The 20,032-nt window shown below is 41.1% G+C and overlaps 1 protein-coding gene across 10 annotated transcripts in view; it reads right to left on the bottom strand.

Moving 5' to 3' along the window:
• MARCHF8 (membrane associated ring-CH-type finger 8) overlaps positions 1-20,032 on the bottom strand; it is a 95,955-nt gene that overhangs the window by 12,570 nt on the left and 63,353 nt on the right. For 9 of the 10 annotated variants that reach the window (XM_061459293.1, XM_061459295.1, XM_061459294.1 and 6 more), the window contains one exon: positions 7,456-7,506. In XM_061459293.1, coding sequence (XP_061315277.1) covers positions 7,456-7,506 — 51 coding nt within the window. Of the gene's footprint in view, positions 1-4,551; positions 6,310-7,455; positions 7,507-20,032 lie in introns of those variants that run through there. The other variant, XM_061459298.1, reaches the window with a different exon arrangement.

The following is a 20,032-nucleotide window of genomic DNA, read 5'->3' as shown; positions in this document are numbered from 1 at the left end:
GAGGACCATTAGTTGGTTAGCGCAATGAGCCTCTAATAGAGAGCCACAACTCACTGAGAAGAGCACAGCAAAAGGCAAGCTGCTGCCAAGAGCCCAAGAAGTTCACCAGTTCTAGAAGCAGAGTGCATGCAACTGATGCTGGCCAGTCCACACAGCTTTCCTGGGTTTAATGACTCAGGTACAGAAACTATCAGGCAGAGAAGTGCCAAAGTAAAGAAGAAACATTGGCAGCCTTGATCAGAACAGGGCAAAGAAGAGGCAATGTGATAGGAGAATGCAACAGAGAGGTGGATCCAGCTAGGCTGGAGCTCTGATGTTGGTCTCATGCAATACTCAGCTCTGATGAGGCTGCAAAAATAAGCAATCAAAGCCTTCCTCACTCTGTAGCTTCTGGCATACACACCATCTTTAACACCCCAGCAGCACTTCTGGCTGAACTGGCTACTTACGATGGCATCAGCAGTTTTAAAGCACTCCTTTGCCATAGGAGGTTTCTGCCACGCACATTATGTGATGGGTATCCTAAGCCTTGACAGCCTGAATTCAACCCTTCTAACACCAGAATCACTTGCTGAATCTCTGTAGACTTCCATGCCCTTCACATGGAGGAATATCACCTCCAATGACAAGCCTTGTAGCTATGTGCTAGTCAGTTACCCTGTAAAACCTGACTGGTTGCCTAAAATAGCTCAGGACTAAAGGTCAATAGTTAGTTAATTGTGTATATTTACATTCCCACCTAATGCAATTCAGTGAGGTCACAGTACAGCCTTCTGCACTGGTGTTTAGATAACCAGTGATTCTGAAGATAGCAATCCCTGGAAGCTCTCTGGAGGATTGCCATCAAGAAGGTATATATACACACACATATATATATATCTCCATCATTTATATATATATACAAATGTATGCGTGTGCATGCCTATATATACATGTACATACGCATATATATATATACATGTGTGCTGCCATAGGTGGCTGTTCTCATTCTGCCCCCACTCCATGAACAGTGTGATCTGTTAGTGAAAGAACCCAGCCTTTTCTGATTACCTCCTTGTGATTACATGCTGCACACTAAATCAAAAAACCCACCCTGCCTCAGAAAATAAAGTCATCTTTGAAGTGAGCCATAGTGAACACATCAGTGACTTAGGTGTACTCCAAAATAACCTGCTTATTTGAGATGGCACTTCTTGGTATAGTTGCTGTTGTCTCACTCTTTGCTGCACTTCAGTACTAGCAATTACACCTTGTTTTAAAGAACAGGGCCTGTCACATTCTAAAAACCTTATTAAATTATTCATTAAAGCTAAGAACTTAGAAACAACTTTATTCCAGAAGAATACCTCCACTGATTGAAAGTCTGAAAGAAGCAAAGAAAGGTTTTCCCCCACACCTGCTAACTTCATCATTTCTAGGTGCCACACTGAATAGAACCAATACTCTGGCCCTACTATTTGTGCTACAAATGCACCCAGAAGTACCAGCTAAGCACCTGGAACGAACATGCTAAGCACTATACATATTTAATGATACAGCAAACCTTTCCTCTTGGCAGACAAAGGATTAGAGAAAAGCAGCACAGTTTAAAGTCTTTTACTCAAGAGGAACTGCAGCACAAAGAGCTTCAGAGAAACACAAATTTAGTGATACAGCAAGATACCAAACACTCCACAATCTAAATTTCAACCTGGTATTCTGATTAAAGGTTTATCTTTATTTTACACTGCGATGAACCCATTTCAAATGCTTTTCTGCTTGGCAAAATAAATATATAAAATAAGAGAGCAGTAAAAATCCTGAAAAGTAGCTAGCTGCATCTGATGCTTAAAGATGTCTCAAGCACCACTAGACCATTGCAGCAGTTTCTGTCTGCCTCTGTTCCCCATAACAACCACAGGATCACAGTGATGGGTCTTCTCCACTGAGCCAACTCAAATCATCACCAGTCCCCTGGGGATTAGAGACACAGCTAACCATAGTAGGTGTTAGCTAAGTGGAGACATCTCCCACCACTGCTCCAGAGCTGTCCTGTCCCAGGCCCAACCAGTTTTCAAGGCCTGCTACCTTTAATATTCCCCCCAACCCCCAAACTCTGTAATCTCCATGCACTGTGATGCTTTTTCAGCACCAAGATCACAGTGTTGCTATCTGCAATTGGCCACTGGGACTTCTGTTTGGATCAGATTTGTCTTTCCTGGTATTAACACATCACAACGTGGCAGCAGCACAGGGGAAAGGCAGAATCAGAGGGATGGTTATCACACCCTATGTTTTCGAAGAACTCTTTGCCAGAGAGCTATTTTCTCTCTCACACACAGATCCTATTTAAATGTCTGTAAGAAGGCAAAGCTGCTGCTAGACATGGACATGGCTGGCATTCATCTTGCATTCTACATCTCCAGAGGCAGCATAAGCCCGAGGCTCTGCTCCCCATTTAGCTTACACCACAGAAACCAAGACCAACCACACCATGCCTGCTGCTTTGGCAGGATATGGGTACAGACAGTGATTTGGGAAAGAAACAAAGTGATGAGTGCCTTGTGAGAAAAGGCACCAAGTGCCACTGCAAGGCTCTCCACAGCCAACCCAGCTACTCTTCAGATAGGGAAAAGGACATCTACAAACAGACCCAGGGAATCTGCCTCTCTTTGTGCCATACCTGCCCCATACATCTCCCCTCCCTCTGCCAGTGGCAAAATCCCTTTGCTCCAACCCTGTCTCACTCACAGTGGCAAAATTCAGTTCTGTCTGCTGCACTGAGAAGTCCTGAGCCTGGGCTGAAGTCAGGCAGGGAGGTGTTGATTAAACCCAAGGGACACATCCATCGTTTCTCCTGAGTCACTGCAGAATATATGCAATTGGCTGGCTCCAGCTATCCACCAGGATGCAACATATTTGTGTTCTTACGCTTTCAGCGGGTGTTGTATTCCACGTACACACTGGCTATGGCTCTGCTGAAGTGCACTGCAGCTAGAAAGTCTCCAAAGCTCACCTGTGGAACGGACCTGGCTGTTCCACTGCGTGCATGCCAAAGGAGGGCTCTGGCTGAACTAGCACACCCAGGCAGCAGTGCAATGAGACCAACCACCCGCGCCGAGTGTGCTAACTTGACCCATGGGACAGCCAAAACAGGCCATCTACAGGCAGACTGGATATTGTGAAGGGTAGACAGCCCTGCTGACAGGCTGGTTTTGAAAGCTTTTCTCAAATATGGCAGGATCAAATATCAGTAACTTCTCCATTAAATTCTTCCTACCAGAATTGTGCCAATTTGATTTCCAGTGCATATTAAAATCAAGTGTCTTCAGCTGGGATAAATTAGCATTATTAGAATGGAGAGTGGTTAAGAAATCTGGGGGGAAAATAATCACAAAAGAAAAAAAGATGACATGGGAGAGAGGCATCTAAAATTTTCATGACCGTCGACTCCACCATACAATTCTGGCAACAAGTCAATAGGAACCAGCAGTCAGCTGCTAGAAGAACTTTGTTCCATACTTTATATAAGGTATATGACTATAATTAGCATTATGTCTAGAAACCAGAAGCGAAGCTTAAGTCAGCTTCCCTTCATTCTCCCTAAGAAAATTTAAATGAGGATTCTGGCAGGAACTTTCTCTAGATATACCAGAGCCAAAGCTGATATAAAAAGAAGGCTATCTATCCTTTCAAAATCTCCCTGTGTGCAATTCAACCTGCCTGTAGCACAGGATTAATGTTGACTAAACCCAGTAGCAACTGCACAGGTTCTGCAGAAGAAAAAAAAAACAATAAAATAGCCCTCTGACTTTAAAGTCTTCCTCAAAACACCTTGAACTGACTGCAGGGACAAAAGAGGAAAGGAAACACCTAAAGGTTTGTCTTTCACAGGGTACCATCATACCTATATGAAGTAAGAATCCAGCCCCAGGAGAGGGGATTTATCACAGCACAAGGAGAAAATCACACTCCCTATGAACACAACTGCATCATGCCGCAACATGACATTACTTGCTCTTGTGGGCACAAAAAAGAGCATACCTTAATCTTCACACTATACATTTTTTCTTGTCTTTTCCTTTCCCCAACAGCTCAGTAGAAGAAATTTTTATTTTTTTTTAAGCAACTTCTCTTTTCCTACCCCCAGGCGCATGCACCTGAACAGAACACCTCCAAGCAGCAGTTCCTTTCTGTTAACCTTGGTCATCTGATAGACTAAAGGACAGCTAAGCTCTGTGACTGAAAAACATGGACTGGTTTTCTACAGATGAACACTCACTGAATCCATCAAAGCTCCAGGCAACAGTGGACGTGTGTATTCATATGCTTTCCTAAATCTGTTCCAAGCTGATGAACAGCCTAAATGGATTTTAAATTTTATAGCAAGCTTAGGCTACCACTTTGCATTTGCACTGGCTGCCATTCAGCCTAAGAATAATTTAATACTTTACAGTGTGCTTCTGCTCTAAAGAAAAAAACGTACAGAAAAGACAAAGCATTTAAATTTTTGAAAGAATGCACTTTTAATTCCTTTGCTGTGATCCCAGTATTAGCATTTTCAAAGCTTACCCCTTAGAGGGCCATGAAAATGAGAGTACAAAATGCTTCCCCACTACTCTAAAATTAGCCCTCTGGAGCAATCAGATGATCAGAACAGCACACATATGACCTGAAGAGATTTCCACACATCACAGTTTCAGGCTATATCAGACACTTTAAAGCTAAACAATATCACTAATTTGAGGATAACTGTTTGCAGAGCCCCTTTGTTAGTGACCTTGTTTAATCTGCTTGCAAGCACAATTCCTTTATCTAAGAGCAGAGGGTATGAATTACCACCACTGTGAAAATCCCTTTTTCAGTTGCTTTTGGTGACTAGCTGTGTTTCAGGGTCAATTTCATCTACATTTAGATGATGAAACTTCTATAAGCTCAACTGTTTCTCTGTTTGGCTTGTATGATGGAAGGCACCTACCAGTGAATGGTGGCTTCTTGGGAAAAATGCTGGCTTAAGGTAAATAGTTCATATGGGGAGCTGGGCTACATACCCCTGTGCCAATACGGGGTGTTCCAATCAGCACCACTGTGATTCAATGGGTAAGTTAGGAATCGGGCCATGTCCCCTTCCCATGAGTAGATCAAGTCAACCTGCCTTTAACATTATTTTTTTTTCATTTCAAAACAAATATAGAAAAGATTCCCAAAATTCAAGCATTTCATGTGGAGCAAATTTAAAAGGAATGTTTGAAGTATACACACCAAAACAGCAAGGAAGGGCCTGGAGACATGCCACATCCCCCAGTGTGCAACAGACTGCACAAAACCTAATAGCACCATATGAAGATCCTCCTGCATCTTACTCGCTACTCCTTTTTCTGCTGCTTCTGGCCTCCATCCCATGCCAAGTATTCAGGTGACTGTTTCTTCTTGGCCTAGCCACATGTGCTAACATCTCTCCAGCCTCTCTTAGCATCTGTCTCTTGGAAAACTGCCTTTTTTGCCCCTTCCTCTCAAGGGACGCTTCCACCTGGCCTGAACACTTGTGGTCTCTGGAAAGACCCTGCTACCTCTACCAGCTGATCCCATTTTCAGTGGCACCATCTGTCTGCCTCCCTCCTTGACCACTTTTAGCCCTAAGGCATTGCTCTCTTTGGTCACACCAAGTAACACAGCATCCTCTCTTGGCTAGAGGATGAGTTCTGACTCAATCCTCTCCACCTGTATTGCACTGTGCAACTGAGAGCAGTGGAAAGATACACAGTAATAATCACAGCAGGTTCATAATGACTTATCAGCACCAGAAAGGCTTTGAATCAAGTATCAGTGCCAAGTATTTGTAGCAGATTTGCAACAATGGTATGCTGTGAGCTAGATTTAGGTGGAAAAATAATAGCTGAATGTGTCATTTGCAGGAAGCGTGATCATTATTTCTGTACACACACCCCCCAACATATCTGGAAATGCAGCATATAACTGATGAAACTCAATTTCGGTTAAATAGCTATTCTTAGAATGGTGTACTATCAACAAGCTCTGGGGGTTTCAGAAGGGGCTACACAGGCAGCCAAGCATTTCCATACTATCTCCTTCACATGTATTCAATCTGCCTTATTGGCTAGGATATTATACTATTCTAAACGAAAATATAAGGCACTTTCTTATTAGACGTCAGAGCTGATGAAAATTTTTCCATGTATTTAAGCTTCTGTGCAGCATCCCACTACTGTAACTACTATAATTGGTTTCGTCCTACAAATTGCTTGCAACAGCTAACCCACCTGTAGACTGCAAAATGAAGTGTTGCAGCTTAGCACTGAGCTGCCTGGATGTGCAAAGCAGCATTTTGTATGAGATAAACCAAGGGGCTGATCAGAAGATACTTTTTCCCCAACTGCATAACAAAGCCATTGTGCTTCTGATGTGTCCATTGGCTAATCTGAAGTGTGCCTGTATACTGAATGGGTAGAGCATCAAGCATCACTTACAAGATACAGGCCTGTAAGAGCAAGAGCAAACATTTAAAAATACTTACACAGTCACACCTTGACAGCAATAGATTTCATGGTTCTAACAATAATTCAGTGTTGAAATGACAATAAAATAATAAGCACACATCCAATACATATTACAGGATGCACAGCTACACATATCTTAGAGAGAACAAGTCCAGAGGAGGGCCACGAGGATGATCTGGGGACTGGAGCACCTCCCGTATGAAGACAGGCTGAGAAAGTTGGGGCTGTTCAGCCTGGAGAAGAGAAGGCTGCGTGGAGACCTCATAGCAGCCTTCCAGTATCTGAAGGGGGCCTATAAGGATGCTGGGGAGGGACTCTTCATTAGGGACTGTAGTGACAGGACAAGCGGTAACGGGTTAAAACTTAAACAGGGGAAGTTTAGATTGGACATAAGGAGGAAGTTCTTTACTGTGAGGGTGGCGAGGCACTGGAATGGGTTGCCCAGGGAAGTTGTGAATGCTCCATCCCTGGCGGTGTTCAAGGCCAGGTTGGACAGAGCCTTGGGTGACATGGTTTTGTGTGAGGTGTCCCTGCCCACGGCAGGGGGGTTGGAGCTTGATGATCTGAAGGTCCTTTCCAACCTTAACTATTCTATGATTCTATGATTATGTCAGATAACTGATGGTATAAAAGAACATACTTGAGTGATGGTTTTGGAACGATTTTCTCCCCAGGATAAGATCTCAGACATTTGTCATCTATCTTGGTCCTACCAAGCTAAGGAGGCTGACAGTGTGAAAGAGAAAACCTACTGTAGCTTCCACTTCATTTGACCTGTAAAGAGTATCTACAAAACACCAGAGTTCTAATGTTTCAGAAGCAACTATCAATAACAGACAGGCATAAGAAGCATTTTTTTACTGGTCGCATTACCGCATATATTACCCCAGTTTTGAAATGAAAGAAAACCCCGTATCCCCAAGTTTATCAAAGACTGAGTTCATATTGAGGAACATACCTTTGAAATGTTACTAGAGCGGCTCACAGAATGTCCCAAAGCCTTCTCATTCTGAAAGAGGAAGAATAGGATCGCTGTTAGCAACATTGATCAGCAGCAACAAATCAGAGTTATGAAGATATACTAAAGCTGGTATTAGAAACAAAATTCCACAGAGAAAGACTTACAGCTGTTGCTTTTAAGGATGTTGCTTCTACTGACATGAACCTGATTTATGCTAATCACTAAATTGCTGTGTTTGCTTAACAAGATATTACCTTGCAGAAAATCACACAGCCAAGACAAGTACAAAGTGAGAAATACTAGAACAATGATTTATTCTCTCTATGAATACTGCAAACCCTTTTCTCAGATGAAGCAGATATGCTTCATCTGTATCTAAAGGCAAACATCCAACCACTAAAACTGAAAGCACTTGCTTAAAGAAAAACAGAAGTATCACAGTGATGTCCGGAAACAATTGTGAATAACCACATACATGTCATTTCAGGAGACAAAGCAGAATTACTGAGGAACATCCTTTTTACCAGAGAACTCAGAATTAAACTGGAAGATGAAAATGCAGAAGATGCAATTCTCAAAACTGGTATCACTGATGACTGTATCTGTTACTCACTTTTCAGTGTGCACACCGTGACTAGTAAGGATGACAATCTTACCTCCTACCAAAATAAACTGTAAGTTTCACTGAGGTATTTCATTCTTTAAGGGTTCCTTGTTTCTGAACATCAGTTTACCGTATGTGTAAATGGACAAAATTGCTCCATTGGAAGAGCCTAGAAATTGCTCTGCAAAAACTTTTTTTCTTTCCTAAGCAAATATTATGAACAGGGGAAGTCACCACATTTGGTTACAGATCAGTACGTATGTTCTTTAAGTCTGGGAAGCCAGGATACAAATTGGTTTGAGATTTAAACCTTCCGAAAAAAGGGTAAATTTAGTACTTTCTCCTATGGGCTCTATGCTCAATAAGTGATTCTAGAAGTGCATCTTTTCATCTGGGATTTTAGGAGCCAAACTTTTTCACCTTTATTCCTGAATAAATTTAACTTAACAGAGACACTTTGACAGCACTAGCTTCCAGTTCTCATTGGCACTGACTGATTATATAGAGCTTGAGATCAGTAGTCCTGTATATTAACAAATGGGGACATAAAAAATCCCAAACCCCTTAATAGTCAATTGCTGTTACTCCTATGCTCAGCCTTGGGCATAGCACACTGATTTCAGACCTCCTGCCTATGGTTTGTTCCAATTCAAGTGACCTTCAATAATTGAAGCCCACATCAAGTCAGACCAGCTGGCTGGGTACCTAGCCACGCCCACACTTTCAGATCCATGCACTCTCATACACTTCTTCCTATAAGACATGCCCAGAGCAACTTCATAGCTTTGTGTTGAGAAAAGGCAAGGCAAAAAAAAACTTCAGCACGTGCTTACAAAAGCAGGCTGTCCTTGCGTTATATATATATATATATATATATATATATAAATACTGCTTGTCTCTCAGCACAGTCCCAGGCACTGCCTCAGCTGACAGATATAAACTGTACTTCCTCCCTTAAAAACTCGAAGAAGCAAATATAGAATTCTGAAAACCTCTGTATGTAGGAGTTTGAATACCCAGAAAACAGTAAATTAATATTTCAGAAGAACAGAGGAGAAGCAACCAGGGAACCCCCACCAATTTTGAATGACGGACAACCTAAAAGTCAGCACGGATCAGTTTAAGGTCTGGAATAGTTGTGGCCTGCAAGGCTGAATTTTGCCTCTGAGATGGCTATAAGCTTTTGTTACATAGGTAACACTATTCCTGGAAGAGAAATAAACACGTAAACACATCCAAAAATATGGACATGAGGCTTACATGAAGTTAACATTAGATGGAACTACTGCCAGAACCAGTAGGGCTAAGAACCAACTCCAACCATAAGAGAAGGACCTAGCTGATTTCATCAAAGGCAGTGTAACTATAGCAACAGGGAAAAAAAAAAGTTCATTGAAGCTTCAGAAGTCAGAATGAAGAAAAAGGAGTCAGAGACATGTTCTCAAGCTATGATGATAAGAGATCAACACAAGCTGGCAAGCACAAAGACCTGTCATTGCCTATACATGTGGTGTGGGGGGAAGCAGGCTGTGCTTGGCCTCCTAGGGACATGTAGAAGGTAAACAAAGCAAGACGATGTGAGACAAGGGAAAATGATAGTGAAGAGTGATACCCGTGGCCAAGAAATCTGCCTGAAGCAACACATACAGCTCCACACAGGGGCCAAGTCTGAAATCCAGCCATAGGTGTCAAAGACTTCTAGGTGAAATTCCTAAAGACAAAAATAAAAACAGCAGAGGTTTCTTCACATTAACTCAACACTCCCCAAATACTGTTGTCTAGCTGAAGCAGCAGCCTGCAAGGGAGTATGACTGAACTTACACAGGCACCTGTGTTGAAAAGGATGCGCTAAAATTCAATAAGCACAAATAGGCTGGATGACAAGACCTGTATTTGTACAGCATGGTAAATGATGCAGAACAAACATACTCTTAGCTGTGCCACAGAAACTAGCCTTTCTGCCTCTGCTCGCAGAACTGATTTTATCTGATGGATGCCAGGAGCCTCTAAGAGAAAGATGCTCATATTACCTTTATTGATATACTGTTGGAAACATACCTATCAAAGGTTTCAGTCAGTAGACGACTATAAACAACTGCTTTTGTTACTGAAATAGTGATCATTTTTAAACAACAAAGTGGTCTTGAAATACATTCCCTTAAGGATTACAGAATGCACACAAACATGTAATTAGGTAACTGTGATATTCCTAAAGGACTCCTAGCCACCTAAGTGCTCTTTCACATCTCAGATTCTTTATCACACAAAGCTGGCACATCAGTAAGATGAACTGGAAATTCACTACAGCTTTAGCCCAGATTGGCCAAAATCTGTACTTTAAAGAGCTACTTACACCAAGCAGGAAAAGCATCAACTCAGCCATATTTTTATGGAGTAACAACTGACCCCACAGCCACTACCAGATCCAACAGAGACTGGCAAATAATGCAGTTTTCAGTCTGGTTGTCCTGTCAACTGCCAAGCAGCCCCATAATCCAGATAAAATTGTTTCAGCCCTTGGACACCAACTGACCCTGTCTTAGCCTGCCCTTTAATCAAGGACATTGTTTGAAACAGCTGCCCTAAGTCTCAGAGTTTTGTACATGCATACTTTAAAAAGTGTTGGGCTGAAAAGAGATAAACAACTGAACTGTGCTGTACAACAGTAATTTCCAGTTCACTTTTGACTACACAAGCAGCACCCCTGCTGAAGAAAGAAAATACAGTCCTTTCTTTTCAGCGACTTGCAAAGGACCAAAAAAAAAAATTTATTTATTTTTTTAATCCTTAAACAACAACAGGAACATCTCTCAGTAATACAGTTCATGAAGCCCAGCTGGGCTGCTTAGCTCTCTTTTACAAATAAAATAATAAACATCTATTCTTCAGAAAAAAACACCATGGAAGCCATTAAATAGAGCCAGTGCTTGCTGGTGTTTCCCATGCTGATAAACTGAGGATGCTGTTATATTTTCCAGTCATTAAGATACAAAAGTGCTGTAAGCCATGGAAGGACTCCTGGGATAGGTAGATTTTAATGGCAGGCACAGTTACTAAGTGAAGAATAAATAAACATTATTTTAAAGGCAAACAAACAAAAGCTCAATTTTCATACTTCATTTATCACCACTACATTCATCCTGGGATCTTTTATCAATTATTCACAAATTAACACTGACATAGAAATGGTTTCTGTTACAGTACTATCACTACCCAACAAATAAATGTCTTCAGAGGTGTTCTCTAGTAAGTTCCATTGCACAGTAGGACATATTCTAGTCTGGCAATTACAGCTCCAAACAATCTCTCCTTCCCTCTTGCAAAAGCATTAGTCTTTGCACTTGAACGAAAGGTCAAGACAAACGCAACATCCGCCAGCATGGACCATACAATTACCACCGGTTAAAGCAAGTGTCACTCTACTTTAGCCAATCAGTCTTTTTGTACGCGATAATTGGAATTCTGCTTTTTAAAATCATCCTACTCAACTAAAACCACTTGGCAGACACTTTAAAGAAAAAAATCTAGATAGGAAAAATTTACAAGTGCAACTTGTAACTTCTCCTGAGCCACTCACTGCCAGCTGCTGCTCTGACTTTCTCTGATATCAGAGCCTGGCTCTAGGGAAACGCAGAGGAGGGCATAAGCAGGGAAACGACTGAAAACCAGAAAAACTGTTACCGCTTCCTACGGTGACATGTTCCTCTAAACTTTGGATGCACTTGCTTGCAACCCTCCCAACTTCGCTTTCCTTTTCTATCTCTCCCTTGAATTGCTCCCTTCTGTGAGTGACAGAGCTGCCTCCTTCCTTCAGTAGTTGCTTCAGCTCACATCTGCTTTCCTGCAGGGCTCTTCATCTTGCCTTCTCCACCTTGCTGGCTCATTTTCCCTTCTGCCACCATTTCTTGGTTACTCTTGCATGACAACTCTGACTTCTCAGTTCAGAGATCTAGAAACTGACACCTCCCTCCCATTCTCCCTTTTACCTCAGTCTTTCATATTCAGAACTTACATTTATTTTACTCTTGCTTCCCTACCAAGATACCCATTTTCACTAAACACAACAGATGTGTAACTTACACAGCCAAACCCAGAAGACTTGTGAACCCCAACCACCAGTTCCTATCATGTGAGCCTGCAGGAGGGTCCCCACTCACTGATAACAATTCAGGCAGCCATAGCTGCTCTTGTGCACTTACAAATACCAATGTACCATGATGACCCTTCTTCAAACTCAGATGTAGAACTAATGCACCTCAGCAAGTGGGCATCCTAAAGAAATGCAACTTGGATGTCCTTGCCAGGATGGAAAAGGGAAAGTTTCCAGGTAAAATAGTTTTGTGTTTCCAACACTTTGGTTTTCAGTCAATAAGGCAGGGACATACAAGACAACAAAGGAAGCAGTCTCACAGCTTGTGTAGCCTTCTTCTGGCTACACCCTTGACTACCACCTGTGTTCAGTCCTAAAGTACGGCTAATACTAAATCGATCTTTAATCTCTGCTCATAGACCTGGAGATGTTGTTACTGCAAGGCCCCAGCTGCAGATTCCTACAAGGTAAGTATTAATGCCTCAGCCCAACAGAGATACAGTTAAACAAATCAGGGCAGACTGGCTAGGGCACTGCCTACTTGTGGTTTTCTATGTGGAATCTGAAAGCCATTTTAATCTCATTTTGTGCATTACAATTGCATTTTACAATGATATATTAAGCACAATATCGTTATCCAGTAAAATCACTTTCTGTTATCAACAAATGGCACAGGCAACATTTCAACAAAGTCTTCTGGGTTAATAGTTACTTTCCTTAATAAAAAACTTTGCAGAAGAGAATGGATTAGTAATAATTGCTCCCATTCATACAGCAATTCTCATTCTTAGATCTTATGAGAATTACAGAATGGGAGACAAAACACTGTCACTTGAAATGGTGAGGTGCTGAAGGACCATTGAAAAGCAAAGCAGCAAGTCAGGAGTGAAACTCAGTTGTCCCATCAAGTCCCATGACCAGATCATGAATGCACAGTTGTTCTACAAACACGCAGCCGTACACACCCAGGTATTATTTCAGGTTTCATAACTGTATCAGATTTCCTAGCAACCTCTTTTCAGAATTTCTGCTAATCTTGTCCTGCAACCCTATACCTGAACAGTAGGGAAAAAAAAGAACATGTGCTTTTAGTCTGGGGAGAGGGGTGATTGTTGTTGACAATATTGTCACATGCACTTAAATTGTCTGAAATGAGTAGAATGAGAGGAAAGAAATGGGAGAAGGCTTTGTGGATTATTTTCTTCATCTGTCATAACCAATGGATTGTTAAATTACAAAAGCTTTGTCAGCACTAGATCTTGTGACTGACAGAACCCGACATGTAATTACTTCAGTAGGAAATGGTATTTTGTATCATATCAACTGAACATGGCCTTTATTTCTTTGGCAGCAGGTTATCATGGAAGAGCAATAAATTTACTAACAGCTTAAAAAGCCAGTGCATGGCAAACTTTTTAAACCTTGCTCATTTCAAATTTTGTCCATAAAATACGATTAAATTTCATCAAAGTTTCATCAATGATTTTTGCATGCAGCTAGAAGAAGAATGGCATCTAATCAAAGAACCATAATGACATCTATACCTATTTATCCCTGGACACTGGAAAACAATGTGGTGGGGGTGGTGGTGTTGATGGAAATCACACCACCTACTTCCTTCTTTGCCTTCCTGAAGCTCCAGTATAAATACTGAAAAAGGAATTCAAACAATCTGCCCCATCCATCTAGCTGAGTATTATCTGTTCTTGGATGATCCCACTTGATTTTCTCAGACGAGAAATTCACAAATGAGTGCAGAAACTCAGTAAAAGATTTCAGATCTTCCATCACAGTGGAAAATCTATAGCAAGTTCACTGCCGATTACTCAGCTCACTAACTTGCTCATTCATGTTCACATCAAGCCACCTCACATAGGGGGAGACAAACTCAGGAAAACAACCCGAAGGCAAAAAACAAGGCTGGAAGTAAAACACTGGAGAATTAACAAGCTTTGTTCCAGGTGCTGAACTTACAGCTGTGCCTGGAAACATCAGCAACAGAAATAAAATCACGAGATCATGTATCTTTAACTGGAAAGAAAAACCAACAAAAGCAAGACTACAGACAGAATGGCTTTAATGACAGACTTAAAGGAATTCAAAGCAAAGGCTCCTTCAAGGGTTAGGGAAGGGAAGTCAAGGAGTCTAACAGATCACAGACAAGAACTGTAAATGAGAGGAAATTCAAAGAACAAGGCAAACACAGCAGAATGTTGTAGTTAAATAAGACTCTTGCCTTGCCGTGTCTGCGCCACAATGTGGTCAGAAGCACAAAGCGCTTCATGTCCCCGCCTGCCTTGTTAACAGCTCTCAGAGCTCACATGGATGTGTCTGATACTGTGTAAACCTGACAGGCATGCAGATATGGTCTAACTGTGCATAAGTCCTTACTCATTGTGTACTGATGTGTGCTCAGCCTTGTCAGGTCTGGTCTTAATGAGCACATGGGATACAATGTTTGGAGCCATTCTTGAGTCCAGCCATACAGTGGATAAGGTAAGGAAAGTATTCTCTTCAAAAATACCCTTTTCTCCATGGCTTTGTTCTCCAGACTTTTTCAACATACCATTTTTCTGGTTTTTGCATAGCTTTGCTTTACATGCAAAAGCTCCACAAAGTGCATCTGATTATGGATAACCTGCATCTCTAGCTGTCATTTCAAAATGGAGATCTTCCCTCTTTGTCTGAGCTAGAAGATGACATGAAAGCCTTCCTCTTCCTGAGCTAAGGCTGCCCCACTTTGAAGAGCAAATTTTAATTTCTGCATAAGACCATCAGTCTGATACATTTCACTAAAATGACATTCATTTGCACACTTACTACCATTCACATGCTACATGCCCCATTTTTAACAAAGAAAGTAGACTGCAAAGTTTGGCATCCAACATGTTTTAAGGATGTTATTATCTTGCTGTTGCCAGCCAACCTGCCTGAAATGGATGCCTGCCTTTATATGATGTAACACATAAAAATGAATCCTTCCCTCAGGGATCAAATTACATAAACTACAAAAGACATATCTAAAAATATACACCTTTCTTGATAATGGAAGCAGGATGCATTAGTCTTACCTGTGTGACAGCAAAAAGCCTGTTTCAAACAATTTCATGTATTTACAGAAGAGACAGAAAGATACAAACAGAGGAAGCCAGCAATTATAAACAGATTAAGATGAATAACATTCTATCTTTTGTGAAGTAACTGCACTTAATGCAACTGCTGGAATTCTCATGGTACACTACACATGTCAATATGCCAAAGCAATTGACTATTTTAAACATTCACAGATTAAAAAACCCTCTAGGCAACTGGCAATTTGGAATTTCTCAAGCTGCCAACAGACACAGGAAGCCTGCAGCTCAGATGAACTCTCCAGAGAGCTGGCCTTTCTCAATGTCTACACGACTTCGCAGGTTCAGTTGCTTACTGTGGGACGAGGCTAGCACATGCTTCTTGGGCAGGGTGGCAGGGGCCTATGTGGTTTGCGCATCATGCACAACTTGATTGTGATGCACCTGCCTAGCTCACTGCCTCTGCTCAGCTAAGAAGGTCCATAAAGCTTCTCTGGTTTCCAACTCATACCAACAACGTATACTGTTAAAACAGTGACTCAGAGAATCATCTCCTAGCCAAGAATACAAAGGCTTCCTGAATCTGAAAACAGATTCAAAACAGTAATAGAAAACTGGTTACTTCCAAACCCAAACTTGATAGCTTGAGCTGCTTCTATTTTGCTCAGGGATTTTATCTCATTTTTATCTTACTTCTTTTCCTCCCTTTCCATCTTAACATATTATGACTGCTTGTTAACTTATTTCTGACTGCACAGACCATAAAGGCAAACAATATTCCCTATAGCAATTAGAGAAGTCACTTCCCAAATGATTCTGAGAAAGCATTCAGGACATTTCTGGTAACATTTAAAATGATGTTGCCAAAAGCACATGAGAGAACAAAATGCTCTCAAAAGAGCACTTGTTGTTATCCGACCTGTTTAGTAATAACTACTCAGTACAGACCAGCTTGGTTTTGCCTGAAATTTCATTTTCCCATTTTTATCACTTTGCAAAATATTCTGACCAGCAGCATTTCAAACTCCCTTAGTGTTAAATGATCACACAAACTTAGGTAAATTATGAACTGGGCCCTACAGACCCCATTGAAGTTACTTAGCCAAACACTGGTTAGAATAAGATCCTTGTAAAATTCTAACCTGTGATGTTCTGGACAGCTTTAAGCACATTACATTTCTTAGGACCATTGTTTGTAAGCTCAGAGAACACACAAAGAATAATATTTTTTTTAAATATTTAACCATCCTTACAGAAATAAACCAACACTACTTAAGGAAACACTTCTTTAGGAAGAAAGATGAATCATAGCTAAGAGAAAAGGTACTCTTCATTTAAAGGGTAGTTTATTTAAAACTGCAGAACAAGAATCTTTCAAAGCATAAATCTACTACTAAAAATATATTAATTTTTATTATTTTATTTATTACTAAAAATGTATTAAGTAACTGTTCAGTTTCTGGCTAATTATCCAGGAAATTCATGTGTCAATCCTCTACTTACCCCAAGTCACTTAAAGAACATGCATGTGTGAATGCACACACTTATATACATAAAGTTTGTTAATAAAAAAACCTACGCACAGCCAACTACCCTCTCTTTCTCAAAAACATAACTCTTGATACCAGAAACAAAGGAAACAAACTCTCTAGGTGTAGCTGGTTACTCTAAGCAGTAAGCCAAGAACATTTTGTCAGGGAAGCACAGCTGGTCTCACATGAGCCCTCACCTGAGGCTTTAGGATGCAGCCAACTAGCGCATGTCCACAAAAATCTACATGGGGCGATGCAGAAGAAGAATACTGGGGACAATATCATTCATGAGCACTCACTGTGCTGTCAGCATTCTGCACTGCTGGTGCTGTGAACATTTCAAGTCGTTATACTAGTAGAGTACCAGCGTATGGCAAGAACCTGGTAAGGCTGTGCTTTGAAACACCTGGCTACATCCCCAGCCTGCTATGCTGTCACTAACCGCCCCCTTCACAGCACAGCCCTGCCAAGTCATTTTTGCAATCATGTATTTCTGGGCTTTCTGCAAAATTCAGATCTGAATAAGACAATGCTTTCCCAGGACTGTCTTTCAGACCATCCCCTTTGCTCACGCTCCTGTGTGAGCAATAGTAACTCAAAATGGCCATTTCTTACTGACAACACAATTCCATGATTTGTACAGTGCTAAAAGCTGCAGAAGCCTCTTCTCTTAAACAAAAAGGATTTAACACACAATAAACGTATTTGGTTTTTAGTCTAAGAATCCGTAGTCATTAAATTCATTTCCATATTTGGGGTGTTGCACTTGAAATATCAACATACTCAGTAACAGAACTAAGGGTGCAGGTTCCCAAGAGTCACAGATAAACAGGTTACAGAAACCAGCAAACAAGGGGTGTGCTGAGAAATACTGCATTCTTCAATCTCAAGCAGATAATCTGGCACTCACTCTGAGGATGTTTAGGACCTGTTACTCATAGGTGAAAATCCTGCTGATTCTGGCTACCTTTCAGTCATGAAGCAGGAGCAGGGAAAGTACAGCACCACACATCACAGACATGCAAGGGAAGAAAAATGAAAATGAAGGGAAAGTAAAGGATAGAAGCAGAATTTTAATGTGTTCCATTAGTCTTTCCTGTATATCACTCATTAAGTGGGTGCCTGATACAGGAGGAGGGTAAGAATTCCGCATCTATCTTCAAGTCTGTTAACACCACCTAAATCCATGTCTAACACCTGATGCTATCTAGTTTACCAATATTGATTGCTGGTCTATGTTTACACCATGTTCCCACCTTCTTTGCTATGTCTGTCACAACAGCATATGCCCACAAATGAAAATCGATTAAAGAAATCTTTCTGGTGGAAGGCAAGTGCTCAGAAGATTGAGATTCTCTACATTCCTCATTTCCTACTCTCAGAGTGGATAACACAACACAGGAGGCTGACAGGATGAAAACAAAATCCTACAGGAGATTTATGTTTGTTTAGGAAGGTCATTTCAACTATTTTATTTACAGAAGTGATTGAAGAAAATGAGATGGCATGGCCATAAAGAGTAAGAGGAAAGTCTTCTACAGTGGCACTGAAAGCGAAATGGTCCCTATTCTGTAGGGAATATATTTTCTAGTTCCATATTCAGCAACACTATTTCTTGAATAGGAGACTGTATCAGATCTTTTCTCTCTTCACAGTGCAGCAGCATTCAACAAAGCAAACAAGGAGAAGGAATGGGTGGAAAACTGAAACCATATCAAAACCAGTGGCAGGTCAACAGCTTTTGCATACGGTCACTAGAGGTTAAATCCCAGCTTTATGTAAGACAAGGGGAATTCCACCACTAACGTCAATCGGCCCAGGAGTTTAGCCTCTGTTAGTAAGAGATGCTGCAGAAATGCAAAGAATTTAGCAACAGACGAATGGGGTGATCAACAGTAAGACAAGTCTTTATATGAAAACAGCTGAAGCAATAGATTATTAAAAGTGAAAGTAAACAAATAAAGTTAAGGAAAGTAACAAGACTTTACAGTTGTGCTTCACACATTCAGAACACCAGGAAGCAGATTCAAACCAGCTACTGCAGGCTAAGACACACAGACTTGGATGAATTATTTCCTGGAGGAAGCAATAAACCAGCACTCCATGTACACACAGTGGTTCCACCAAAAGCAACAAGAAATGTCTGCAGTCTCAGGAAGACTCATACTGAGTTACTGATCACATCCTGATCTGAAAAAAAAAAGTATTTCAGTAACTACAGCTGGTATTAAGCACACTGTTGCAGATTGGGACCTAAAGTAGTTGTAAAAATACTGATTTCCTTAAAGTGTGAGAAACAGAAGAAATTGCAGTAAAAGTCGGCTAGAAAAACGTGTTTGCCTTTGCAAACAGAAATCTACGTTTACTGCATGTTCAGCAGGGAGAGGCAGGAGCACATCTAAAAGAACCCGTGTGCAAGAAGGGACTGCTCCGCAATGCCGTCATGGTTTAAGGCTGGCCAGCAACTAAGGACCATGCAGCCACTCACTCACTCCCCCGGTTTTGGTGTGACGGGGAGGAGAACCAGAAAAAGGGAAAACCTGTGAGCTAAGAACAGTTTAATAACTGAAGTAAATAATAACAATACTATCACTACTACTAAAAATGACGAAAAGGAGAGGGAGAGATGAGTAAAGCCCAAGAAAGACAAATGATTCACAATTCACAAAATTATTGCCCACCACCTGCTGACTGATTCCCCAGTTTATCAGGCCAACTTCACCCAGTTTATATACTGAGCATGATGTACTATGATATGGAATATCTCTTTGGCTAGTATGGGTCAGCTGTCCTGGCTGTGCTCCCTTCCCAGCTTCTTATGCGCCTTCTTACTGGAAGAACATGAGTAACTGAAAAGTCCTTGACTTAGGGTAAACACTACTTAGCAACACTGTAACATCAGTGTGTTATCAACACTGTCCTGAAGGCCAACAAACAGTAAATGCAAAGTAGAACTTTCAGTTTATTTTATTTTATTTTGGTTTTTTTGAGCACGTGGTGTGAATATGGAGTATGGTGCTCAGAGCACCCTAATCATCACTCCTGGTCAGGGCAGCTATAGCTGAAAAAGGGATGTTCTGTGTAGGCAGCACCACTTCCCATCACTGTGATCCTAAAATCATCAGATTACAGCGGAATACTGTTTGAGGCAATTGAGGATGACTAACAAAACCTACCAGCTGAAGAGAAATCTTCCAGAAGAGCGCTGCTCTTCACCCAGTTGGAAAGCTTCAGTCTAATAAGGAGGTTGAAGTTTTTGTGTGTCTGAAGAAGCTGA

Source organism: Pezoporus flaviventris, unplaced genomic scaffold, assembly GCF_033815535.1.
Source record: "Pezoporus flaviventris isolate CSIRO_AGI_PZ_B2104156 unplaced genomic scaffold, CSIRO_AGI_Pfla_v1 ptg000029l, whole genome shotgun sequence".
Taxonomy (NCBI): domain Eukaryota; kingdom Metazoa; phylum Chordata; class Aves; order Psittaciformes; family Psittacidae; genus Pezoporus; species Pezoporus flaviventris.
Note: the sequence above shows the minus strand (reverse complement) of the source record. Positions and strands in the feature narration are given on the sequence as shown.